Source organism: Chelon labrosus (genome assembly GCF_963514085.1).
Source record: "Chelon labrosus genome assembly, chromosome: 2".
Classification (NCBI taxonomy): Eukaryota; Metazoa; Chordata; class Actinopteri; order Mugiliformes; family Mugilidae; genus Chelon; species Chelon labrosus.
This window is the reverse complement of record NC_140338.1, coordinates 33,712,287-33,739,878: the sequence shown is the minus strand read 5'-3', so window position 1 is coordinate 33,739,878 and position 27,592 is coordinate 33,712,287. Positions and strand designations below refer to the sequence as shown.

General features: G+C 40.9%; 2 protein-coding genes across 4 annotated transcripts; both read right to left on the bottom strand.

The window, feature by feature from the left end:
* Positions 1-521: 521 nt before the first annotated feature.
* LOC311508841 (volume-regulated anion channel subunit LRRC8C) lies at positions 522-6,453 on the bottom strand. Of its 2 annotated transcripts, none has more exons than XM_084573829.1 (3): positions 6,242-6,453; positions 5,431-5,592; positions 522-3,816 (listed from the first exon to the last, which is right to left on the bottom strand). In XM_084573829.1, the coding sequence occupies exons 2-3, from the start codon at positions 5,569-5,571 to the stop codon at positions 1,528-1,530; spliced, it is 2,430 nt and encodes an 809-aa protein (XP_084429955.1). In that variant the 5' UTR covers positions 5,572-5,592; positions 6,242-6,453; the 3' UTR covers positions 522-1,527. The 2 variants fall into 2 exon arrangements, with proteins under 2 accessions (XP_084429955.1, XP_084429954.1); XM_084573828.1 differs by having other exon boundaries at positions 5,431-5,576.
* A 2,137-nt stretch (positions 6,454-8,590) lies between these two features.
* On the bottom strand, positions 8,591-26,775 carry keap1b (kelch-like ECH-associated protein 1b). Of its 2 annotated transcripts, XM_084559835.1 has the most exons (10): positions 26,678-26,699; positions 25,767-25,835; positions 25,556-25,668; positions 25,025-25,115; positions 23,209-24,387; positions 22,139-22,384; positions 18,753-19,429; positions 16,856-17,061; positions 12,902-13,078; positions 8,591-11,920 (listed from the first exon to the last, which is right to left on the bottom strand). In XM_084559835.1, the coding sequence occupies exons 5-10, from the start codon at positions 23,512-23,514 to the stop codon at positions 11,661-11,663; spliced, it is 1,872 nt and encodes a 623-aa protein (XP_084415961.1). In that variant the 5' UTR covers positions 23,515-24,387; positions 25,025-25,115; positions 25,556-25,668; positions 25,767-25,835; positions 26,678-26,699; the 3' UTR covers positions 8,591-11,660. The 2 variants fall into 2 exon arrangements, with proteins under 2 accessions (XP_084415961.1, XP_084415960.1); XM_084559834.1 differs by lacking the exons at positions 25,556-25,668; positions 25,767-25,835 and having other exon boundaries at positions 26,678-26,775.
* Positions 26,776-27,592: the final 817 nt, after the last annotated feature.

Sequence of the window (27,592 nt, the reverse complement as noted above, 5' to 3'; positions counted from 1 at the left end):
AGGTTTGTTATTTGTGTCTGAGACAGAGACACTGGCACATAGTGGGAAGCTGGGGGAAAGAAAGAATGCAGGAAGCAAGAAACCATGCTTGTTTGTATTACAGAAAAAAGTATTACAAGTAAAAAATGTTTTACTTTTTCCTGCCAAAACAGTCACCAGAGAATGGACATGGGCCTTCTGAGGGTGTCCTGTGGTGTCTGGCAACAGAATGTTGTCCTATGGGTTGAGGGGAGGGGCCTCTGTGGATCATCCCACAGATACTTGATCAGTTTGGATCTAGTGAATTTGGAGGCCAGGTCAACACCTTGTGCTGTTCTTCATGTTTTTTTAGTTGTTCCTAAACCGTTTTTGTGTGTGTGTCTGTGTCAGGCTGCATCCTGCTGGGGATGGCTGCTGCCATCAAGGAGTGTCATTGCTATGGGGTGGGGGTGCCTGGTCTGGTCTAGGTACATGTCTAAGTAACATCCACATGAATGCCAGGTCCAAAAGTTTCCCAGCAGAACATTGCACTGTTACATGATATTCAATGTTATGGTTTTAATGTTGTGGCTGTCGTGGCTGATTGGTGTATGTTCTCACACAGAAAAAATATCATGCAATAAAATAAACAACACAAGCATAATGTTTAAGATAATTTAGCATCATATTACTTCATTACATTCTGTTTCTTTAATGAAATGATGTGGAAATCATCCTGGAGTTTGCAGAAAACAAAGTTAAAAAAAAATGTGTTTGCATTTTGGTGAAGCTACTAATTTGCAGAAGTATTCAATGAAAAAACAACTGTGTATCCGCCATAATTGTGCATCCTGTGTAATTCACTGTGAGTTGACCTGTATCCAGTTCATAGCCCTGTGTATGAATCCATTCTTTTCTCCATTTGACTGAATATGTAAACAGAGAGATGGACCTCTATTATCCTGCCACTGAAAGGCCTCCACTCCCAAAAGGGATCAACAAGAACTACTGTGCTGTGGGATACACTCCTGTTATAAAAACCTGTTCAACAGGATACAGCGCAAAATATTCTGCAAATAAAACACAACTCTGAGTAAAAATTGTGGCACAGATTATTTGAAGTTCAAGGATTGGTCACTGTTTAATCTGTGTATAGTGCTGAGCCCTTTTTCCATTCACACAAAACAGTCACTGTGGGATAAATAAAGGATTATTCTTATCTTGTCTTGCCTTAAACTCAACATTACTTTATGATCTACATCAGTAAAACCAGCTACATAAAAACAGTGTTGCAAAAAAAAAAAAAAAAAAAAACACAAGATACTAAATTGGTAAAATACAAATTTAGAAAATACGGTATGGAAAATGCATAAAAACATGTGCACGTATTTTTTTTCTTTTTGTGATAGATTTGACCACACAATAAAAGGTAACAGATTTTTCTTCAATGTTAGGTTTTCCATTTGGTTATACAGATTAAAGTTCTGTAAATATTCTATTTCCTCCATGCAAATCAGGACACGATCACCCACAAAGGACAAGTCTGTGACAGTTCTTTTCTTTACAAACTCAACTTTGAGTTAGCTTATTTCGTACATCTGTTGGCAGCAGATCCAGCAGGCTGTCCTCTATTATCAAGCCACTTTGACGGAGCAGGGGACAGTCTGCTATCTCCGGAGGTAAAGACTCCAGACGGTTTCCTTTAATATCCAGCCGGACCAGTTGGGCCAGGTTGGCCACTTTGGAGCTAAGATACGACAGGCAGTTGTTACCAAGAACCAGAGTTTTTAGCCTTTTACAGGAGAACAGCTCATCTGGTAGTGTCTCTAGGGAGTTGAAAGCTGCCGAGAAGAACTGAAGGTTCTGCGGGACACTCACTTCAGAAGGGAGAGAGGTGAGCTGATTATGGGAGACGTCAAGGCTCCTGAGTTTGGTGCAGTAGAACAGTCGAGAGGGAAGCTTTTTTAGCTTGTTCCAGCTAATGTCCAGTGTCTCCAGAGTGTGCAGCTTACTGATATGATCAGGGATGTAAGATATTTTATTGTGCCACAGTCGAAGCGTCACCAAACGCTGACAGTGCTGTAAGCTCAGAATCTCCTCCACAGTGGTAAGTTTGTTGTCCTTGAGGTCCAGCTCCTGCAGATTGTTCAGGCTGAAGACAGCACTTGGGATGCGCTCTAATTCACAGCCCACTAACTCTAGTGACACTAGGTTGTTTAACTTCTTCAGGCTGCTGAATGCTTGGAGCTTTACACCGTCATTGTAGATGCAGAGCCGTTTCAGGTATGGCGCAACATCTACAACGCTTTGCGGGATCTTTGTGAGGTTGGAATGGAGAGTGAGAACTCTCAAAGAACTAAGTTCTCGGAGGGACTCCAGAGTGCCACTTTTGGATACCTCATTGATTAAAGGACCATTCAGATGTACCTCCTCCACACCATGCAGAGTGTACATCCACTCAGGCACCTCTTCTAAACTTTCAAAAGCTATTCGTAGGACCTTTAAATGTTCTTTGAGGTGGTTCAGGGCAGGAAGTTGGAGCTTTGCAGGACAGTATATAAGTGATAACTCCTGAAGAGATTCCAGCTTCGCCACACTAGCCGGGATGGTGACATTATTCACTTGCTCTAGTTTGAGTGATTCTACCTCAGGAATCTCAAAGACAGTGTCGGGAAGTCCAGGCAACATTAAGAGGTGGAGCTCCAGCAGGTTATTGGAGTTCCTAATAAGGCGGGTGCGCAGCTTTTTGTCAGTCCACTCATAGTTGAGGTTAAGCTGCTGGAGGCGGCTCTCACTGACTTCCGAAAGAAAGACGGCAAATCTTTTAGAATAAAGAGCATCATATTGGTCCACAAGGTGTAAGAGGAATGCAAAATCATTGTTCACATCTGGTATGTCATTAATACCTGTCTCCAGTCTGACCTGCTCAAAGGAGTATTCCTTCAGAGGTCGATGGAACAGCCAGTAGAGGGTGTAGATGCATAGCAGTCCATACACTCCCACAAAGCAGATGTAGCAGTAGGCAAGCTTTGAGAAGAGATGGGCTTTGTTGTGGTTACAGCAATAGATATCAAAACCAGTCAGCTCAGGAGGAACGTAACAGCGCACCACAATCTCAATGTTTGGCACCAGCACTGCAGTGTAGATAATGATTAGCAAGAACTTGAAAACTTTCAGTGATGTTTGTAGCACATACATGTGATACAAGAGGTCTGCTTCCTCTACATGGGTTCGGAGCTTCTTCACCTTTTCAAAAAGAGCTTTGGCCTGCTCTCCTTCCTTTTTATCCAACAGAGAGGGGCCAGACTGAGTATCTGGACTTTTCTTTTCTTGATTAGACTTGACAGAGGAAGACCGGAGAAGCCCTACAGTCTCCTCCTCATCTGGTCGTTGCTCTGTGGAATCCTTTGACACAGTGTTCCTCCTCCAATTTACAAGCTTCTCCTCCCCTCTTTCCTCAGAAACTTCACTCAGGGCCCTTGTGGTCCAGGGTGAATCAAAGCACTTCCCAAGAATGGTGACAAAGAGGTCAATTTTAGAAGATGTCCCAGGGAACTTGAACCAGAAACTGCTGGCTACCATGAAGACCAAAGTGTGGACCACCACAAGGTATGGGAAGTACTTTGCATACCAGTGGACAAATCTCTCATAGCAGTAGTGGTTGACAAAAACATATTGGTGAATGTCCAGGTTGTTCTTGCGGCCAAACACTTCCTGGATGACGGGGTTTGTTGGTTTGATCAGGGTGTGCTGCGACGTCTCGTTCTCCCTGTAGGTCCGGATGTAGCTACAATCAATTGCCGTGGGTGTCGGGCTTGTGAAGGGACTGGGCAGGCATGCAATCTTGTCTTGGGTGAGCTGCAGAAGAAATTAGGTGGTGGTGAATATTTACAGCAACAATATTGTATTTCAAATGAATTACGGAGACCAAGTTCATTGTAAAGAGGGGATGTCTGACAATATTTCTATTGACAACAGTGAAGGCAGGGAGGAATATGATATACTTTGTTAGTTCTTAGTAATCATATACTAGTTTTATTGTACACTTTCGTCTTTTTATGTTATTGGCAGTAGAATATATCAAATTCAAAATCACAGAATGAGTGATTTTGTTCTGACATTCAGTTTCTGCAACACTTATTGTATATATTCATGATCATACAGAATGAAAGAATTTAGGGACAGTATCATCTGGAATTATTTATTGTTAGGTTGTATTTTTCTACCCCCTAACCCTAACTCTGCTCTATACAAGAATATTTTCTAATAATAATTTATTACTGTGACCTGGACCCCTAAGTGTCAAAACACTGAGAAATTGATTGACCAGTTTAAAAATGAATAATTTCACTTAACCCTTGCAATAATCTGTGGTTTCTACCAACAGCATAACTATTATTGCTGCCAATGAAAAAGCAAAAGAAAAGAAAACACATTTAAAACTTTTGTAAATCAATGACTTTCAGTAACCTGAGGTCTTTCATTTCGTAAAGAAATTAAATGTAGTGCTGGTTAACTGACCCGCTGACACCTTATAATGGTGATGGTAAATGGTAAATGGCCTTGCTTTTATATAGCGCCTTTCCACCTATTGGTACTAAAAGCGCTTTACAGGCACAGACACTTCTACCCATTCGGTCACACATATTCATACACCAGTGTCACGCACTGGGAGCAACTGGGGGTTCTCAAGGACACTTCAGCATGTGGCACATTCCGGGGACGGAACCGCTAACCCTCTGGTTCGTGGACAACCTGCTCTACCTACTGAGCCACAGTCACATAAGAGTAAATACATTAAACCTGATTTATCTTATTCTGCTTTTCATATTTTATGCTTTTTGCCTCTTTTCAGTTTTATTTTCATGTAGTCTGTGTGATTTCTGTAAGCAGCTCCATTAAAACCTGTGGTGCATATGGTATTTCAGACAGTTGCCTCAGGGTCCGGTTTACTGTTTCCCCAGCCTGCTACTCCATTGTTCATGTGTGTGTGTGTGTGTGTGTGTGTGTATGTGTGTGTGTATGTATTGTTACTACATTTGTTCAAGAACAAAGCAACAACGTTATCAGTGTCTACAAAGAAGTGTTTGCAAAAGCAGCAAATGAGAAACAGACTTTTTAATGCATTACCACTGATTACATATTAATTCCAATGCTTTTCCTCTCTCCTATTTCTATGGCACAGAGGGGACAGTCAAGCAATGACAGGCACATTGAGCAGCATGTTAGTGATCTGAATGTGCAGTAAGTCAGTCAGGAGAGACAGGTTGCCGGTCGGTTGCGCTGTGTGTTTTCGCCTTACTTGGAGGTCAGATAATGTAGGAAATACTGTGGCATTTGCCAAGATATTCATACAGGCTATTCACACAGCAGATTAAGTAAATATTTTAGCAGTTATGTTAGTAGTAATTGTGTCTCTTATAACCTTTAAAAGCATATCATTACAAAGTGGCTGGTCTGTTGACGCCTCACCTGCAACGTGCACCCAAAGACTCCAATCATGAGCATAGCAACACACATGTACTCTGAGAAGACGTCCCACCACGGTTTCAGGACCCGATACTTTGCGTTCTGCTCTGTGCCGAAGTTTCTAAGCTCCCCCACTGGGATCATCCTGACTGCTGCTGCTCCACACTGAGGGATAAAAGAGTTGCTTTAAACACTGAAGGCGAAAAAAAGGCTTTCAACACAGTGTGGCCTCAGAACATCTTGGGAAAGGTTGTAATGATACACGACAGACACATACGTGTCTGTGTCTGTGTGACTGTAGATATAAAGTGGATAAACTGGTTTGACAACTACAAGTAGCTCTCGATCACTAAAAGTAAATTTTACTTTAGTAATAGTTACAAAAGTAACCCCACACAAGCTCAACTTCTTTAAATACACCGACTACATCCAAATCAGTCGGTGAGTCCATTTAATTTGAGTGTAAATTGTTTACCAGTGGCGCCTAACACGGGTAAGCAAGTCCACAATCAATGCAGCAAACTTTTTTTTTTTTCTGAGATTTTAATACTTTTTTCTTTTTTTACTTTTTTAATACTTTTTTTAATACTTCTAAACGTCAGTAGCAGCTTCCAGTTTATTTTAGATAAAAAGTTCGTAAAAAGATGGACTACTCAACTGCGAAATCGAACAAACCTACTCTCGCTTGTTTATAACAATCTATTAAGTCACAGTGGAGTTTTAAAGTCTTTGAAGTAGTTCCCGTTTGTGTCAGAAGTGTTCGCATGTACAGGAAAGTAAAATAAAGAATCAAATACCGGGTGATTAAACTCACCTGCGTCCGAACTGGATCCGCTGGTGTCCGGAGGGTGTCGGGAGTGTCTCTTCATCGCTCAGAAGGAGCGCACCGGTGTGAAGCTAGCGAGAAACGACACGAGACATCCGGGCAAGACTTTCAAAATAAACCCGCTCTAGTTCATAACTTCTCAGCGGTAACTTTACAAGAGTAAGATTCAATGGTTTCACTGAGTAGAAACACAAATGTTTTTTTTTTATTATTTTTTTTTTTTATGTAGGCTATTTTATTCTTCAGCCATTGTGAAGCGTAAATAAATAGCCTCCCATGCATTTTTAAAAAGTTTTTATAAGTATGACCATATATAAAGTATTTCGATTTTTATAGATGAATTGCTTTCCCTTATAAAATAGGAACCATCTTATCAAAAGAACAGATGTGATATCTCAGAAACAAATTAAAAAAATATCGTATGCAAGTAGTCATTAATTAATTTTTTTTTTTTCAACAATAAATATTATTTAGAAAGAAAATAATCTCATACTGAATCACAATTGCCTCACAGCGAGAAGGTAAACTAAAATTAAACTAAAATTAACTAAAATTAACTAAAATTAAAACTGTAAATACATCAAAGTATCCCCTAAACAGTTAAGTACCCCCCCCCCCCCCCCCCCCCATATATGTCAAAGGCAGTTACAGCTCAACTGTTTTAATTTATAAAGTGTTTTCCTTAGTTCAGGGCTGTCCTGGCATCTCTGTGTTTAGTGGGATTATGTCCTGATACTCTTATAAATCCACATAAACAGGGAAGTTTTCCTCTTGGATAATATAATAATGGTGTGTCTCATCCGCCTGCCACGTTTAGCCAGGAAGTGAAGGTAGCTATCACGGGTGGTCGATTAATAGCACAGATGCTGCAAGTATAGACTCAAAAACACATTAAAAATCTATGAAAAATGTCATTTGACCTGTTGGCATCAACTCTAATCTACATTGTTACATTTAAATGTAATAAAATGAAGCAACATACAGCAAGACTGCAATTGAAAAGAGAGCATTGACAGGAATTAGCAAGAGAGATCATATTACTCCAGTTTTAGCTTCTCTTCTTTGGCTCTCTTTAAAATCTAAAATAGAATTTAAAATCCTCCTCCTTACATACAAGGCCCTTAAAGGCCTCATTGTACCATATCTTGGTAAATGGCCTTGCTTTTACATAGCTCTTTCTTTTCTACATATTGGTACTCAAAGCGCTTTACAGTCACGGACACATCTACCCATTCGTTCACACAAGCACTCACACATTCACACACTGGGAGCAACTGGGGGTTCAGTGCTCAAGGACACTTCGGCATGTGGCACATTCCGGGGATCGAACCGCTAACCCTCTGGTTCGTGGACAACCCGCTCTACCTACTGAGCCACAGCCGCCCAACAGATCACTTCAATCTCAAAGTGCAGGCCTACGTGCTGTTCCTAGAATTTCAAAAAATAAAATGGGAGGTAGAGCTTTCAGCTATCAAGCTCCTCTCCTCTGGAACCAGCTCCCAGTTTGGGTTCAGGAGGCAGACAACCTCTCTACTTTTAAGGTCAGGCTTAAGACTTTTTGATCAAGCTTATAGTTAGGGCTGGACTGAACCATCCCTTAGTTATGCTGCTATAGGCCTAGGCTGCTGGGGGACGATGCACTGAAGCACGTCTTCTATGGTCTTCTCTCTCGCACCGAGCTCCTGTCCTCTAATTTCTTCTTTATCACTAATCATGCAATTCTGTGCTATTACTGTATAGCATGTTAACTACTGTGTCCCTCTCTCCCCTCCCCCCATCCTGTATTTGTATCATCATCATCATGATTGTACATGTATGCTTGTAGTCTGATGTATCTATGACAGATGAATGTTTATCTCGTTCCTCCTGCTTCTCTCTTCTCTCTCTTTTCTGTCTGTACCCGGCTGACCTTAGGCAGATGGGTCCCTCCATATGAGCTGGGTTCTGCTTAAGGTTTCTTCCTGTTAAAAGGAAGTTTTTCTTTGCCACTGTCGCCTTCAGGCTTGCTCTGGGGGTTTCAGGCCGGGTTCCAGACTGGATGTTGTAAAGCATCTTGAGACAATTTGTATTGTTATTGACACTATATAAAATGAATTGAATTGAATTGAAGAGGACAGCTGGGATAGGCTCCAGCAGACCCCCGCGACCCTTAACAGGAATAAGCGGTTACAGAAGATGAATGAATGAATGAATGAATGAATTGAAGAGAGTTTATACAGTATGAGGGAGAATTGGTTCCCTCCACTGATTACCAGTCCTCTGAACACCTGCATAAAGCTAAATGTATGACCTACATTTCTTCTCAGAGGTCATGTACACAAAAAACAAAAATATTACTCAACAGTACAATAAACAATATATTTTATTTTACAATGTATTATTGTACAGGACTTTTTTGCTGAAAAAAAAAAATGTACAAAGCAGACCTTAAATATTCTAATTTTCATTCTAACTACTGACTGGACAGAAAAAAGTCCCTTCCAAAGTGAAGCATTTTCTTTTTTGTTTTTTTACAAACATCAAAAATTAGCATTTAACAGGCATTCCTACTTAGTCACAATGCATGCTAGTTATTAAAAAAAAAACACTACACCAGAGTCCAATTCAATTCAAAGCTGATGTCAGTTCAGAGGAACAAGGAAATCAAAAAGCAAATAAATAAAAAAGTGAGCTCCGAAATGCTGTACAAGAATATCAATGTACAAAATGTCACTTAAAAACCTTTGTAGCTTAAATTGCTGTTACAAATACGCTTCTTTAAGCACGTTTTGTCATTAGCATACAATATTTGAACACTAATGCACAAATCATGGTCACTTCTGTTTCTGAGGTCTGGTGGATGTGAAAACCAAAAAACGTCATCTGTGGGTGGGTGGGTGGTCCTTAACTCTGTCAGTAATTAGTGTTTTTTGTTTTTAATATAAAACACATTTAGTGAGATGTTTGAAAGTTTGGAAATACTACAATATTCTGTTTCTTCCAAATAAAACTTATTCCTTCATGCTATGATGCTGTGCCTCCATGACTCAGAGAGCCTGAGAAGACATTAATACATTTTATTTGCATTCCCTGCACTTTTGTTTTTGTGTATAGCCCTGTAACGTTTTCAATAGAAATATTTAAAATCTAGAATCAGTGCTAGAGTCCCTCGTTGCTGCAGTGTTCACTTTTTTGCCAACACCATTTATCACAATTTTACATTTTATAAACCTACAATTGTAATTGTATATTAGTGAAAGGACACATTTGTTGTTACACGGTTACTGTAAGTTCCTGCATTTCTTGTACAAACAGACAATGAGCCTCAAGCAAGAACCATTTGTATAAACATTTGTTTTTATGAGTAATTTCAAAGTGATTTAAGCTTCTCAGTGCTAGCTAAATCTCTCTGTATTTCTCAATAATCAGACATAAGACCTGATCTTCCTAATATTGTGCCTCCAGAAACCAACTTGCCCAAGAAAAGTTTTTTATGCTCCAGATAAAAAGACAGAAACTATTGCTGTGGCCTTTCCTTGTTGAAAATAGGGAATGGACTGTATACTGTTGGCACTTGATTTATTACTTAAATACTAATACAATGGTCTAATGGTCTATACCACAGTCCTTCAACAAATCCTGCCTTCATGAAGGTTATGTAGATGGAATTGAATTGTACTACATTCTAGTGATAGTGATAGCTATAGGAAAAGTGACATTTATCATTTAGTCTACCAAAAATTAAAAATTACATTTTAGGTGTGAAGCCCTGCGATAGACTGGAGACCTGTCCAGGGTGTACCCCGACTCTCGCCCGACGACAGCTGGGATAGGCTGAGTTCTTTTTTTCCCCCCTGGTTCTTGCATGAAGCCCATTGTCATCCGTAAACTTCCATTAGTGGCTGCCAGGGGTAACTTCACTAGTTCTACAGACCACACAGTGACTTAGTCTGTTCCTCTCCAACACAATCACTTCAAGACATACTGATAAGAGTAATGCCCACAGGCATTGTAATGGCACTTTGAACTCTGCTGCCTATACTGACGAATGCCACTTTTCTTTGTTTGCAGTCTGATTATCATCAGTCTGTTCAGACTTTTCATTAAGGTCCAATCTGGGCCATCCGATTGTAAGTGACCAGCTTTAGGTACGTGTGTTCAGACCTGGCATTAACATGCATCTCCAAATGCGTCTCCAGCCAGCTCTCCAGATCCGAGCACAGGTTTGCGCTCTGTATCCAAATAAACTCTGACATCATTAGGGGCTCGGTAGAATATTTTAACAGCTGCTGTCTCTAATAGGTCTCTATTGCTGCTCCAGAACAGAGAACAGCGCTCAAAACTCAGATTATAACTCCAGCCCTGGAAGTTTCCATATGCACCGTAATCTCCAGTAATAAAGGTAAATAAAGACCTTGGTAAATGAGGAAATACGTAACTTAACCACACACGGCTCCTCATTCATCAACATGACCACATCAATAATTAACAGAGATTCACATTCTTGTACTCATATTAAATACTTTCATTTGTTGAGTTCATTTCATAAGTTCTTTTTAGTAAGTTTTGTAAGTTTTTTTTTTGTTAGCTAACAGTAGGACAGAATATTTTAAAAGGCTCTCATTACTAATGTACAGACATCACTTAAGGTGCTTTTTTCTTTTCAGGTGATCATTTATTAATAGCGGCCGTATGTTTTTTTCTGAATGAATGAGGCAAAACTCCACCGATGATTGTAGGAGGTCTTTAATGCGACTCAGGACACATTGTGTTCACACTACCAAAGGAATGTGGACAAATGCGGACACGTGGCCCAGACCACCTCCAAATGTGGTCAGAGATTCGATCTCTCAATGCGTGCTGGGGGTGTTCACAACTGTATTTTACAATGGCCACTTGCAATCGGACTACCAAGATCGGACCTCAGTGCAAGGTCTGAACAGGCCTTTGGCGACTCTTCCCCTCCCACCAGATTTAACTAATGCTCTAAATAAGATAAAGAGCCTCAGATGACTCGTTGAGCCAATAAAACAACCTTTTCAGTACGCAGCCCTTTTCTCAAACCCGGTGTCTAAAAGAGAGCTTAAAATGCCACATCAGAACAAACAGCATGAGGTCTGTCAGATTTGTCACATTTTAGGTCCTGGAAACTGTACTGGGAGTCATGCTTGATTTCAATAGTTCAATGCTGATACTCAACATAAAATGCTTTTTGTCACATTATGGATTGAGTATTAGCAATTCAACTTTAAAATAAAATGCTACTGATATTTCTGTTATGTCTACAATCAGTTAGGCAGTGCGTGGCGTTTCGGCTCACCTCTGCTTCATGCGAGTTGCGAGGGTTTTTTTGATTTGGGAAGACAGAGTTGAGTTTAGGGTGCTCATCCGTGTATATGAGTGTGTGATGGCGTCAAAGTGATGAGCTTCAAGTGCCTTTGCCGAAGGGCCCGCTGTGCCACTGACCATTATGAATGCCAGAGTTGGCTGACTGAGAGGCTGGTGATGCCGCACAGTTCTCCCGGTCAGATTTCTGACACTCTGGCAAATCCTTTTGGCACGGCTCCATAGTAACGGCCACCCCCACGCCACTCCGCCCGGATGTCATGTGTGTCACCTCTGACCAGGTGTCCTTCTCTGGGTCGTAACACTCCACACTGTCAAGGAAGGTGTTGCCATCGTAACCTCCTGTAGAGGTTATTATTAACATTAATAAGGCTCTGCAGTGTTTGCCTGATCCATTACGACATGCTCATATAGTAAGTCACACTGATTTATGCCTCACAGTTATAAAAACCACTCATGTGCCATTGACAGTGATTACGGGGCCCATAAATTAAATCAAATGGTTAATGTTTTCCATTACGATGTCACAATCTGATGTTACAAAAGAGGGATTTTCTGACTCGTGCCATGTTTGACAATTAGCTTTGAAAAGAGAAAATCCCTTATTTATTCTGTCAGGTTCCCATTCTTGGAATTTATAACAGATTTCCCTGTGGCATTTAGTAGAAACAGAACAGGCACTTTCAGCAAATAACTAAACTTTCTTGTTTCACTAGCAACATATTTATCTCCATGAAACAGAGCCTTTGAGAAGAATATGGTCAATAATATTAGGAAACATATATGAAGTTAGAAAGACTAATATTAGTTAGTTGGACAGTGGTGAAAAAATACCCTTGATTAGCTTGAAATTAGCTTTATTTCTATATAAACTTATAAACTATTTAAATACTATGTTTTAAGTGACAACTCAAATCATATTCATGCAGCCAATGACAAAAAGTAAGCCAGGAGATAATAAACCTGTCCAATTAAGGTCACAAGACTGGAGTTGAGGGTTAGAGCTACTGTACTTTTTGATTTTGTTACTCACAATGTGATCAATGCTTTACAAAAAATTAGATCTTAGAAGCAATCAAGAATTATTGATTTGCATAAAATGGCGAGTGTGGATGTTCATCAGTCCACAATTACACAAATCCTCTATAAACAAAGATGATTTAGTGTTGTGGCTTAAATGAGAGTGAGATCACATTTTATTGATGCAGACATTTATGTACCAAATGGTTCACAACCCCCAATTGTGAATGAAATCAAATTATTAACATATATAAATTAGACATTACTTTTAACAGTCGGTGTCTGGTAAAGACTCATACTCACCCATTACATAGATGCGTCCATGTAATGCAGTGACTCCCAGAGCACTGCGTCTGTGCCTCATGGAGGCAGCAGAGCTCCATGTATCAGTTTCCACATCATAGCGCTCCACTGTGTTCAGCTGGTTTGTGCCGTCATACCCGCCCATCACAAAGATGTGATTACCCAGTGCACACACACCTAAAAAAAAACAAAAAAACAGTCAAAGTTTATTCAGATATTATTTTGCTTTGTGATCCTGGTTTCATCAAACCTGCCCAGTCTTCATGGCCTCTAGTTATCAATGAAGATTCTTATATTAAATCATTATAGCAGCTAGCTCACCTGTAATAGAACAATTGCTGTCACTAACAGCTTTATTTATCTTCATTATCAAACTGTCATGTAACACGCATTAGTTATATCTTGTATTACGATTAGATACGTGTACATTTTAGTCAGATGTATGTATCTATGACAGATGTATGTTTATCTCGTTCCTCCTGCTGTTCTCTTCTCTCTCTTTTTCTGTCTCTACCTGGCCGGCCTCAATCAGATGGGTCCCTCCATATAAGCTGGGTTCTGCTCAAGGTTTCTTCCTGTTAAAAAGTTTTTCCTTGTCACCCTTACCTTGGTACTTGCTCTGGGGGTTTCAGGCCGGGTATTGTAAAGCGTCTTGAGACAATTTGTATTGTTATTGATGCTATATAAATAAAACTGAATAAAATTGAATTTAATTGAATTTGTCTAGATATTGGCGCAAATTTGCAAGTATACGCCAGAGTGGGCAAAACTCATTTAGTGTAAGGGAAAAACAAGCCTGTCGACTGCTAGCCCCAATGTGTAATAAGGATACTTGAAGACACACTCTGGTCTTGCTAGGCTGGCTTGCCTGCTGTTACTAGTATACAAACTATAATTAACGCTTCCTTGGTGAATACACCATACACTGTGCCATTCCAGGACTGGGTGCTGACATCTTGGATTGGTGATGCAATTTTTGTGATATTGGGGTCTTAAGTCAGTCCTATACGTGAGCACTTACAGAACATACAGCACATACCCTTTGAACATTATGTAGTTACCCACTGCCATCTTGACTGTGTTGTACTGTTGTCCCTATTTTTAGATTATTGTTGTGCCTATTTTTATATTAGATTAGATTTTTAGATTAAACTCCAATCCTCACAACCACACAGACTCTTGACCATGACAGTGCCCATTTTGAGATTCACTTCCGAGGATGTATCATGTCATCTTTATTTATATACATTGTATCATGTGCATGGTAAAGATTTTATTTCCAAATGGTTTTAAGATCTTTTTTTCCCACTTTCATTAGACTGCTTTGGGAGTATGACATGCATGAAAAGGTTCCTGGCAGGAATGAAATCAGAGACATTACTTGGCTCTGTGTGTTTTTGATCTCACTAGCATAAATTAGATTGCCTGTTAAAAAAGACCTTACACAGAACTTTTAAAAACATACACTACCAGTCAAAAGTTTTCGAACACCCTAATTTTTCCAGTTATTTATTGCAATTCAAGTCGTGCAATTCCAATGAATAGCTTGAAATGGTACAAAGGTAAGTACTGAACAGCCAGAGGTTAAAAAAAAAGGTTTGGTTACCCAAAACTGAAAAATAATATACATTTCAGAATCACACAAAAAGGCTTCTTTCAGGGAACACGAAGTGGGTTAACAATTTAAAGCTGTTCTGCAGCAATGAAGGTTGAATCAGCCTTGAAAGCTGGTCCTACTAGTTCCTATACAGTCCGGTCCATAAATATTGGGACATCGACACAATTCTAATCTTTTTGGCTCTATACACCACCACAATGGATCTGAAATGAAACGAACAAGATGTGCTTTAACTGCAGACTTTCAGCTTTAAGTTGAGGGTATTTACATCCAAATCAGGTGGTGTAGGAATTACAACAGTTTCTTTATGTGCCTCCCACTTTTTAAGGGACCAAAAGTAATGAGACAATTGGCTGCTCAGCTGTTCCATGGACAGATGAGACAAAGATCAACTTGTACCAGAGTGATGGGAAAAGAAGTGTATGGAGAAGGAAAGGAACTGCTCATTTTCCAAAGCATACCACCTCATCAGTGAAGCATGGTGGTGAGAGTGTCATGGCGTGGTCATGTATGGCTGCCAGTGGAACTGGTTCCCTTGTATTTATTGATGATGTGACTGCTGACAAAAGCAGCAGGATGAATTCTGAAGTGTTTCGGGCAATATTATCTGCTCATATTCAGCCAAATGCTTCAGAACTCATTGGACGGCACTTCACAGTGCAGATGGACAATGACCCGAGCATACTGCGAAAGCAACCAAAGAGATTTTTAAGGCAAAGAAGTGGAATGTTATGCAATGGCCGAGTCAATCACCTGACCTGAATCCGATTTATGATTGTTAATTTGTCCCATTACTTTTGGTCCCTTAAAAATTGGGAGGCACATATACAAACTGTTGTAATTCCTACACCGTTCACCTGATTTGGATGTAAATACCCTCAAATTAAAGCTGAAAGCCTGAAGTTAAAGCACATCTTGTTCGTTTCATTTCAAATCCATTGTGGTGGTGTATAGAGCCAAAAAGATTAGAATTGTGTTGATGTCCCAATATTTATGGACCTGACTGTAGGTGTTCCAACTTTTCTTGGTTACTTACAACCCCCTCTGTCTGCATAAAAGCAGTGTTGGAACAGACTGTGGTACCAGACCCTCATGAGCATCAGGTGAACAGTACTGTACTGTACTGCAGAAAGTAGTGTGTTGCTACAAAAATGGCGAGAAAAAGGCAATTAACAATGGAAGAGAGACAGACCATCATAACACTTAACAATGTAGGTCTTTCCTACAGGGACATTGCAAAGAAAGTCAAGGTGTCAGTGAGTACAGTTATCTTCACCATCAAAACTCTGACAGGAGGAGGTCTGGCAGACCCAAAGCCACAACTGAATCATAGGACAAGTTTCTGAGAGTTAACAGCTTGCGCGATAGGTGGCTCACAGGACAACAGCTTCAAGCACAGCTTAATAGTGGTCGTAGTAAGCAAGTCTCAGTTTCAACTGTGAAGAGAAGACTTCGAACAGTTGGTTTGACAGGACGAGTTGCAGCAAGAAAGCCATTGCTAAGATGTCAGAATAAGACAAAGAGGCTCGCCTGGGCCATGAAACACCGCCATTGGATTATTGAAGACTGGGAGAAGGTATTATGGACTGATGAATCAAAATTTCAAATCTTCGGTTCATCAGGCAGGATCTTTGTACGCCGTCGAGTAGGCGAGAGGATGGTTCCACAGTGTCAAGGGTCGGTGACTTGTACAGAGTGAGAGGCACCCTGAACCAAAATGGCTACCACAGCATTCTGCAGCGCCATGCAATACCCTCTGGTATGTGCCTAGTTGGTCAGAGGTTCATCCTACAGCAAGATAATGACCCAAAACACAAGTTCAAGCTATGCCAGAACTACCTCAGGAAAAAAGAACAAGATGGTAAGCTTGAAAACATGGAGTGGCCAGCACAGTCTCCAGACTTAAACCCCATCGAGCTGGTTTGGGATGAACTGGACAGAAGAGTGAAAGCCAAGCAACCTACAAGTGCCACACATTTATGGGAACTTCTGCAACAGACTTGGGAAGAACTTTCTGAAGAATATTTGATTTCTATTGTAGAAAGAATGCCACGAGTGTGTTCATCTGTTATATCTCAGTCAAAAGTTTAGAATACATTTTGGTCTATAAATTGATTCCATGATCTCTTTTTCAACTCAAATTTGTTCTATGCTTTCATTTCGGAGTTCAATGAGACACTAAACTGAATAATTTTCAGTAAAAAACTGGAAAAAGTGTGGTCTTCTAAAACGGTAGTGTACATGGAAATTTTGTAAACTGATTTTTTAAATGACCATCCTTCAGAGACGCAGATTTATCAAGAAAGATACAAGGCAGCTTCCCCTTTCTTTCTTACCAGCTCCAGAGCGCACAGTGTTCATGGGCGACATGGTCTTCCATTCGTCCTTCTCAGGGTTGTAGCACTCACAGGAGCTGAGCCGGTTGGCCCCATCAAACCCTCCCACAGCATAAAGCAGACGGTTGATGACCGCCACACCCACACCGATACGCCGTGTTAACATTGGGGCCACCAGCTGCCACTGGTCCTTCTCTGGATCATACCTGTGGAGAACCAACACCATAATTAATTTTTAGTGCTTATTTCCCTTTTGTTCTCAGACAATTAGTAGGATTATTCAGTTCCGCATCAAAGACATTCAATTAGCCTGCTGAGGCATTAACATAATGCATTTGTGAGCGAGAAACCCAATGAATGACAGTTGGAAATGTGTAACAGATTATTTTGTGTCATTTCTCAGTAACTGTGGTTTACAATTCAGTTACGGTAAATCCTATTCTTTATGATATTACATGACCATCCAAACAGGTTTGACATGTTCCTCTTTCACTGACATTGTGGCTTGCCTGGTTAATATTTTCTTTTTGCGGAACAACATCAGAGTCTGACTACAGTTTCATCCTTGCACTAAGATTATTTACAAAATTCACTTACAGACAAAGGATTGTGGAGCAATTCTAAGTCTAAGTTAGAGTCCTCATCACTCCACAGCATGACAGGTACATTAGAGAAGACTAATTGTGATATATGTTGATGGGACTGTGGCTTAAGAAGAGTCTGAACAAACAATCATACTATTTACAGGTGTAAATAATAACTGTGTCAGTCTGGGTAAAAGCTATATTGACATTTTCTTTTAATAATTGTCAGACAGAGTAAGAATAGATTCTTCTAGATTTAGTGACACAACAATATTGGTACAAGTGTTTTCCCTCAGGCTAATGCTGAGGTGAATATATTTATTTTTAGCACTCATTATGTTGTGTAACACTAAAATATTTCCTTTTAGAGGAAAACATCCTCATAGCAAACTAAAAATAAACTGCGGGAAGTGGGAGATTGTCAATCAATTACCAGGAAGTTAACCCATGTCTTTTCTTTCATGAACAGACTGAATACAGTAAATAGACCAGAACAGAGTCTCCACTGTAGTGACTGCGGGACTTTGGACACTGATGCGCCTAATTTATTACTGAATCAATCAACAAAGGCAAACCAGAGCAATATCAACATGCTGACAGGCTTTAATTGAGAGCACACGTGCAACACTAAAGCAGATGTATCTGCTGTTATTATCTATACCCAACCAGGATGTGCTAATACAGACTATTTAGTAGCAAGATAAATTCAGCATTGACTATGATATCTTACGATCTCACGTTACCATGGGCAACGTGAGATCGCTGCCATATAAGACGTTCGAACTGGCCCCACTCTGCAGGCTCTATGGTGGCGTCGGCCATCCTGTGTGGAGTGGTCTGCTGGAGCAGTGGTATAGCAGAGAGGGAAAGGAAGAAGCTGGATAAGATCATCAGGACGTCCAGCTCTGTCCTGGGCTGCCCCTTGGACTCGGTGGGAGAGGTGGGTGACGGGAGAGTTCTGGCTGAACTGTCCTCCATGCTGGACGATGAGTCCGGCCCCCCTCCATGGTGACCTGACGGGACTGAGGAGCAGCTTCAGTGACAGACTGCTTCACCCTCGATGTGTGAAGGAAAGATACAGAGGGCCTTTCCTTCCTGCTGCTGTTAGGCTCCATGGCGAGCACTCCTAATATGTGCAATATTATTACACTTTATGGTGTAATAACACTGGTCTGTGCAATATGTCTATTATCTGTTCTATCTCTGTCAGTTCTGCATGCTGTTGCAAACTGCAATTTCCCCACTGTGGGACAAATAAAGGTTTTCTTATTCTTAAAATATCAGCTCTACCATTAAATGCCTAGTTCACTCACCTTTCCACACTATTATGATGAATGCACCCATGAGATCCACCAACTGCATATATCATGCCATCTATGACACCAACTCCGATACGGTTCCTGGGCACACTCATTGGTGCACATGGTAGCCAGCAGTTGTTCATAGGATTGTAACAGTCCAATGCATTCGAGTCCATGTTGCCGTCGGGGGCGTTGTTTCTCCCACCGACAGCATAGAAAAGCCCACTGATGACACAGGCTGCCAGGCCACTGCGCGGTACCTGCAGGTCAGCTAGTCTCAGCCAGGCTCCTGTGCAGGGATTGTAGGCTTCCAAGTAGCTGAGAGACTGGCGGAAATAACCCCCAGCTGTGTAGATGAGCTGCGGCACTTTGGGAGTTCTACAAGGAATTACTTTGGTGGGTTTGTGGAGGGTGAGGTCTTGGAAGATCTGAGCCAGGTAGTCTTTACACTGTGGGTCCCAGTCCAGGGACTGGAGCTGTGTCTGTAGGAAGTTGGGGGTGAGGGAATGGCAGCGGACAGCCTGGAGTAAGGCCTGGACATACGGTCGCCGGTTCTCCCGGTCGTAGCGCACCCAGGCCACACATGCGTGGAAGACTTCTGACTCACAGCGCACATTGAGCTCATCGCGGCTGATAAGAGTGACCAGCTGACAGTGCGACAAGTTGAAGAACTCCTCCTGGGTTGCAACCTAGAAGCAGGAGAACAGATGAAATGTATTTACAAGTGCAGATCTCTGATCAGTTAAATATACAGACGGAAACACAAACACAGTGAATGAATCAAAGGATACTTTTCTTAATTAACTTTGTGACCATTTAGTAAGTAAAATATTGAAACTAATCAGGTCTTTAAATAGTTTCTTGGTCTGTATAAAAATCCAAAACCCAAAGATATTGCATTTACCATTACATCATAAGAACTCCATAAGTCCTTGACTACTGTACTGAATAGTCTACTGTTGTAGACATTTATCATTGTCTAGATAAAAGTATAGATTAGCCAGCTAATCATTTTTGTTGTGTCATGCTCGTTTTGATCAAATTATAATGCAACTGTCAGAAAACCAGGGTTTCTGCAGGTTTGAGCAAGTGAAATTTGAGACATTTTAAGACTTTTTTAAGACCATTATAGGTTAAATTTATGACCTACTCTAAGTACAAAAAATAAGGAAAATCAGAGACCCAGCATTACTTTCAAAATAACAAAATGTATTGTCATTCAACTACGAAATACCCTCCAATGTGTCATGCATAGTTTTGTAATGTACTTCAATGGAATTAAATGGCTTTGAAACACATAGCTGTAGACCGCTATAGAACTTGGTTCAGTTTAATAAATGTATTGTGCGGAAATCCCTCCACTTCGTCTCCTGCCTTTCTACTTCATGTTGAAACCTACTACTAGCAAACGTGGCGCTAACCTTCTCTCCAACTCCACGTTACAAAGTCAGCAATCATTAAACTCACATTTGCCCATTTCCCAAGTTGACAACGAGGTTATGTGACAGAAAAAGTCTCGAATCCAAAAGGAGGCAAAAATCCATAACGCTAACAAACGTTACGTGACGAAAAAATCTCCCCGCTTCGTTGCAGCAACACATTCCAAACCGGGCTGAACACTGGATCCCACTTCCAGGTCTCATTTGTAGTTTAATTTCGGCGTACTGCTAATAGTTATATTTCATAAAGAACTACACAGAACACACGGAACTGTGAATGCCACAGACGCATTGAACAAAATGCGAATGAAGTGGTAAATGGACGTAAGGATTTCAGACTTGACTAAATGTACTTGTACAATGCAAAATATGCTCGTATTTAAGACTTTTTAAGGCCTTAAATTTGCATTATCAAATTTAATACTCTTTATGACTCCGCGGGCCTCACAGCGAGAAGGTCCCGGGTTCAAATCCATGGGCCGACTGGGCCTTTCTGTGTGGAGTTTCCATGTTCTCCCTGTGTCTGGGTGGGTTCTCTCCGGGTACTCCGGCTTCCTCCCACCATCCAAAGACATGCTGGTTAGGTCAATTGATGATTCTAAATTGGCCATAGGTGTGAATGTGAGTGTGAATGGTTGTCTGTCTCTCTGTGTTAGCCCTGCGATAGACTGGCGACCTGTCCAGGGTGTACCCCTGCCTCTCGCCCGATGACAGCTGGGATAGGCTCCAGCAGACCCCGCGACCCTTAACAGGAATAAGCGGGTACAGAAGATGAATGAATGAATGAATGAATGAATGAATGAATGAATGAATGACTCCGCGGAAACCCTGGTAAACAATGCCTGAAGTCTGTTTAAAATAAATCTAAATGTTGTCAAAAGCAATATCTTCATGTGACACTTAAAAGTCAAATGCTCGGATTAGTTAGGCGAGAAAAACAACAACAAGATTTATTTCGACTAACACCAAGGAAAGCCTGACTTCATACATTTCAAACCAAATCTTTGGCGTGTGCAATCATTATATGTGTCATCTGGTTTGCCTTTTTTCTTTAATTAAAGCAAATATAAAAATATGAGACTCAATACATGTGACACATCTTTGGCCTGACCTGGATTTTCTGCTTTAGTGTTATTTGTTCTTTTGTTTGTCATCTTTTCTTTTGATTGTGCTGCACTCCCGGTGCTGTCAAATTCAGGAATGCCAGGAATGCTACAGCAACAGGGGAACTCACACGATAGTCTTTGTGATTTAGAGCTTGCATTCTCATTGCTCAAAGTCACAAGTCTGAAGCAGAAAAATGAGCCAGCAGAAACCACAATAGAACAAGTGAAGCAGCTTACTCACACCACATTACGCTTTGCACACAAATGTTGTGCTCCAACGGTCACTTAAATCACAGAGACTTAGCATTTCTTTCAGTGAAAAGCTGTGCAGCTATATTAATAATGTATCATGGTTAATCCATACCATTTTATATACTTTTTGATCAACTTTCTGAATGAGCATTTAATGGTTCCCAAATGACAAGAAACTCATTTATACTGCATCAGGGACTTGCAATTAAATGGTGCTATTAAAACTTATGGACAATTTATTTGCCCTTAAGGAACAATTACATTGGTGGAAGGATTAACTCTTACTTTCATGTGCACCAGACGGATGCCACTTCTGTTCATAACAAGAGGCACATAGCCAAAGTTTCAACTCCATGTTTCACTAAAAACTGCTTGAACAAATACAGCCCCTGCAAAAAAATATTTCTTTATGTGACATTTGTTCAAACACCGATATTATTTAGGAAAGAATACAGTTACAAGATAAGGTTTATTTGGCTATTACACAAGCTAAACCTAACCTTTTATACATTTCAGACAGAATATTTTTTGGCAAAAACAAACCAGCAGACTTTGACTGTAGACAGAACAGCTTTGATTAGAGATACTGCTTAAGCCGTACCTGGCTGAAGTTCATATAGATGTATTCTCTGGCCTTCTGGTGGAGCTCCGTGCAACCAATCTGCTCAGCAAAGCTTGCGATGCCAATGGCGTTGCTTGGATCAAGCTGCTGGACGAGGAAATCACAGCAGGCCTTGACCACGCTGTCTATCTGGTACATGACGGCACCGTTCATCACGTGGATGACACACTTCTCACCCACAGAGATACTGGCTGTGTAGGCAAACTCTATCAGTCTGTCCATAACCTAGATGGATGAGATGGATAAGAGATAAGGGGAAAGGTAAGGCAGTTTTGAGGGAGAAGGTAGGAGGTGCAGATAGAGGGACTGGATTAAGGAAGATCAATGTACAGCAAAAAAGCTGTAGATGCTATGAGTTTATGTTCAATCATTTCTCTCAGGAAGGAAAAGAAAGATTACCATCTCATGAGCCAACAAGTCGCCGATACTATTACCATGTGTGTTTCCTGTGTGTCATGAATTGATGTTCAATTTATTTTAACCACTACAATCATCTGAGACTGTACTCTAATTCTACATCAGCAATTCACCTTTTGTTGGCCTGTTTGTTTGTTGATCTGCTGACCACTAACCAGTAGACTAGACCTTTCTCAAGTCCCAACTTGCCATGTTACTGTTGCTAGGTTTGACAAACATTCCTTTAGAAAAACACTGAAGACTCAGTAGACTTAGTTAGCAATAAAACTCACACTTGTTGACTGCACATTTTGAAGAGTCACAGTTATGACCACTGCAGAGGAAATAACCGTACACAAAAACTTAACACTGGTGATAAGACTTGTAACCTTTCCACTGTCACTGTCACTGTCTTAGCGCAGTTGCTAATGTTAGCTGCCTTGCCTTCAAGATAATAAGTTAAACTCTATTATCACAGGTTTTCAGTGTTTTTTGGTGGTGATCACACTAAACAACTATTGTATTCCACTTTTAGGCAAATAAAATACAATCTACTTCTAATCATTATTTTGATAAATGTAATTTGAGGGAGAAGGTAAAAGGTGCAGAAAAAATTTCTTTGTTTTGTGTAGAAACAAAGAAATTCTACTAACCCTGGGGTGAATGCCTTCGATGGGCACTAACTCCATACCACACTCCTTCAGGCCGTTGGTGAACATGGCCCGGAAGACTGGGGACGAGGACGCCAACACCACCTTGTGAGCCACAAAGTCCACTGCCTCTAAGTCCTGGTAGCGTACACGCAATGTGACGTCGCACAGCTGACGCTCTAGCCGCAGCTCGTTCATTATGGCGAAGGCAGCCGACGTGTGGCTCTCTAGAGTGTAGCTGAAGACGCGGTGACCATTGCGCGTGGATGGAGTCACCAGCGCTTTGCATTCTGGCAGGTACTCTGTCATCTCCTCCCCTTTCTCCTCCTCCTTAGTCTTTCTCAAGAACTGTGGGCAGTGTTATGGGGCATCCTTGCACCGCATGCGGGCATGGGTAAAATAAAAGAGCTTCAACAGAGGAACTTGGCAGACGGCTTTGCAGAAAGCTCCAGGCTCTTGACTTGACTTGCCTGATGTTTTTTCTGTGTTCAGTTAAATCTTATTTATGGAGACATGAAGATTTTCTTGCTCGGTTCAATACTTGTGTCCAGCCATTCTGCTCTTTATGGCATTACTAGGGACATGCGGGCTGTCACTGGTGGCTGGGTGTGCTGTTACTTGTACTTCCAACATAATTAAAATGAAGAAGTTGAGGATTCTTCTGACTTTGCAGGAATAGAGAAAACGGTAAAAAGAATGTGTCATGAAGGTGAGAAGTGAACTCTTTTGGTTCACCTGTTTGTATTGGCAACACAGCTGTTTTTCTTTCCACTCTTCACTGATGTCAGAAACAGAGCCTTGTCAATCATTCCTGACAGTGAAGACAGTACAGTCCAGTTTGTCTCTCTTGTCGTCTTGTTTAAATATATGTGGATTGCTCAAATGTCTTCAGTGAAGCAATTCATGAGATATATTGAATGAGATTCATTATTACGTCATTGATGAACAAGATCAGCAATAGTATATTTCAGCCAATTGTTTCAGAGTCAGTTGCTGCACAGGCATTTCAAAGCTTGTTGACTGTGAGAGGGCAAAAAGAGGGTCAACTGCCAAAAGTGTCATGCATGTAATTTGGAGCCCCTAGGAATGGAGGGTGGGGGGAGTTTGATGGCTTTCTCCGGAGACGGATGGAATTAGTTTGCACCCCTGTGTTTACTGGGAAGCAGTTGGTTCCGCTGACAACTGGGAAGAGAGAGAGAGGGAGAGAGAGAAAGAGAGAGTTTGCATGTATATTATACTGTACATACACTCACTTGCCAGTTCATTAGGTATAGGTAGTTAGGTAGTGAAAACGAATAAGATAAGCATAATTAACAGCCCTCATGAAGGTTATGGCATTACACACATTCAAATAACAGAGCTGTTGATTCAACTGTGTTTTCATTTTGGAGGCTATGGTTTGCAGTAATATTGAATTATATTGTGCTGCACTGACACGTGTTTCCATTATTTTTAACGTTTATCAGTGCCAAGAGACTACCTATCAGCAATTCTTGTTGCAGTTGACTTAGGTTCCGGGCTTTCTCCTACTAATGATCACAATATCTCATTATAAACAAACCACAATATCTCCTATTTTCATGTCTGATAAGAAAATTGTATGACATGTCCAATGAACCCCTCACTTTACTGTCATCCCAACTTCTTCTTTACAGAATATTAACTGCTTGTGAGAGTGACGTGCAGTACATAGTTCAGACGGTGACTGTCTTGTTAGTGTTCAGTGATCAGGAAAGAGTCAGAGTTACTCAGCAACAACACAGCTGTACAGTTATATAACAAAGCCCATAAGATGTGAGAACCACACAGCAATCATTACCTGAAGGTGCTAAGAAGATGCAGAATACAGGTCAGGTCATATCGCCTTACAACTTCACAATCTGGAGGCGGATTACTGTGCGCTCTTTAATCTGAAATGATATAATATCAAATTATGTCTGAGCACTTTTTGAATCAGACACATGGTGACATGGCAGCAGCCAATTGTGGATCTCCTCCTAACGTAGTCAACAAGTGAAGGTCGTACGGTAATATGAAACATGCAGATTTACTGCTGAGCTTTCCTGCCTCCACGTTTCTGAGTAAAATAGTTTCACAGGAGAACATATTGCTCAACTCGCTCACTGCCCAGGGCAACATGAAACTTACTGCGCTGCAGATCTAAGTCTGATGCATATTTCTGACGGCTGATCAATAACTAAATAATACTAACTATCACATTAGCTTGCTTTGTTAGGCACAGGCTAGTATAGTATGGTCCAAACTACACCAGATGAGAAGGGTTTGTTGCAGAATGTAACTCTGAGCTGGAACACTAAGTGGATTTGTCAAAACACAAAACTGCATGCACCTTGATAACTGCTTCACAATTTGCTGTCACATTTCCTAGTAACATCTCAAATGTGAAGATATGATTTTTCTGTGTCTTGTGCACAAATGATATAAAACAGGGGCATTGAGAAGCTGGAACAGAAACAGAAAAATTACATCAACATGATTCAGTTTCTCTCACTGTGGTATCATATTGGTATAGACCGTTTGTTTCAGCTCTACAAACATACCTCCCGTTATCAATAAAATTAGCAGCAGCCTGACTCCTGATGACAACAATTCTCTGCTGCAGTCTGAAACTTGACAAATTTAGATTAATGGTGCATAAAGCGTTAACATCTGGGTCTTAAGTCAAACCTATGAACCATACACATACACACATTATCAGATTAGATTAGATTTAATTTGTCCTTGTAAAGGACCCCTGACAGACCCCGCACCACAGTTTGGGAAAAACGGCCTGAAATCATTGGCTGTCTCTCAAGAGGAACTCCACAACAACAGAAGTGACAAGTTGCCTGGCACTTTATTGCTATAAGGCCATCAAACTCGTTAAATCAACACGACACAACTTGCTCCGTCTTTTTTTTTTTTTCTTCTGTGACACATCGTGTACTCTTCATCGAGCAAACAGTGGAACTAGATGTACCAAAACATGACCCGGGAGTGAACAGACCTTACATAAACCCTGATGGAGTTAGATTTCCGCGCCATCTACCTGATATGAAGAGCCCACACACACAAAGCACCGTCCAATCCGCTCACAAATGTACGGAGATCATTTCTGTGCTTGTTTTGATCGAAATAATCCACAGAGCTACACGACCACAGCGAAAACAAACGGAACAGAGCCCGGTAAATATCCCTTTGGCCTGCGACGAGAGTGAGCTAAGTGTGGTCCCATGATAAAACAGCCGGAGACACGACAAATAACAAGTTATACGTTTCGGAAATAGAGCTGACAGCGAAATAGGTTCCTAATAATAGACAGTAGAGTAACGGCTGAGAGCCGATCAGCGCACTAACATGCTAACACAGCGACAGCTAAACAAATTCTTACTAGTGTCCATCTTTCAAATTTAGCCATGCGGTCAATAATAATCATTACTGATACCTAAACTCTATAATAAAAGAAACTCACATAGTCTAGCTCAATTCCTCCATCGCGGTCTGCCGAGCTGTGCGCCACATAGGAAGGAGGGGGAAAGCAGTAACTCACCGTGACTAAGCATTGTACCGGGCCTCCTCTCGCCTTCACAATAAGAGCCCGCCTCTAAAACAACGGACGCGCCTCCGTTGACGAGCAGCGGCAGAAAAATAGGTCCCGAGGGAGGGGGCTTTTATTGAGAAAGAGTTCACAGAACGAAGGAAAAGCAAGGCCAGTAGTTGGCAGCGCGCCCAAAACTGCAGCTTTAACGTCAATCAAATCTGTTCAAAATAACACCACCTACATCATTAACTTGCACAGTCTGTCCACCATATTTTGAGACAACTTGAGAAGAATGTTCCGTTACGGCAAGCTAAAACATGAACAAGAAAATGGCCAAAGAAAACCAGTTACACCCCGTCAAGAAATTACTAAATTGTTTTAATTTAATGGTGACAATGCTCTTGTTCAATGAAAACTTAATGGTAGCCTACTCACGAGACGTGGCTATAATGCCCTAATTACGCTATAATCCAAAATGCTTCATCATTAAGTGCGCTTCAGCTTGTCAAGTATCGTTCTCGTCTAAGACATGTTTATGAATTGCTTAATCAGTAAAGAGCAGCTTGAGATAATGTGCTGACACGCCACTAAATTGTTTCCCTCCTTGCAAAATACGTAATTCAGGTCTATCTAGTGTGCAGCCTCATCTACTTTGGTTAGCGACCACAAGGTGGCACCAAAAGCCAACAGGGAATGTGCAGAAGTTAAGATTCACTTTGATTAACCAAGTCAAGTATTACATTCATTCATTCATCCTTCTGTAACCGTTTGTCCCGTGAAGGGTCGCAGGGGTGCTGGAGCCTAACATAACAGGAGGGTTAAAGCAATTCTTACCTTTCTGGCATT

Coding starts and splice junctions, on each gene's coding strand:
- LOC311508841 (XM_084573828.1), bottom strand. CDS start 6,296: ATGAAGAGACACTCCCGACACCCTCCGGACACCAGCGGATCCAGTTCG. Junction 5,577..6,241: donor CGGATCCAGTTCGGACGCAG/GTGAGTTTAATC, acceptor GAGCAGCAGCAG/TCAGGATGATCCCAGTGGGG. Junction 3,817..5,430: donor TCTTTGGGTGCACGTTGCAG/GTGAGGCGTCAA, acceptor TTTCTTCTGCAG/CTCACCCAAGACAAGATTGC.
- keap1b (XM_084559834.1), bottom strand. CDS start 23,514: ATGACAGAGTACCTGCCAGAATGCAAAGCGCTGGTGACTCCATCCACG. Junction 22,385..23,208: donor TCGAAGGCATTCACCCCAGG/GTTAGTAGAATT, acceptor TCATCCATCTAG/GTTATGGACAGACTGATAGA. Junction 19,430..22,138: donor TCTATATGAACTTCAGCCAG/GTACGGCTTAAG, acceptor TCCTGCTTCTAG/GTTGCAACCCAGGAGGAGTT.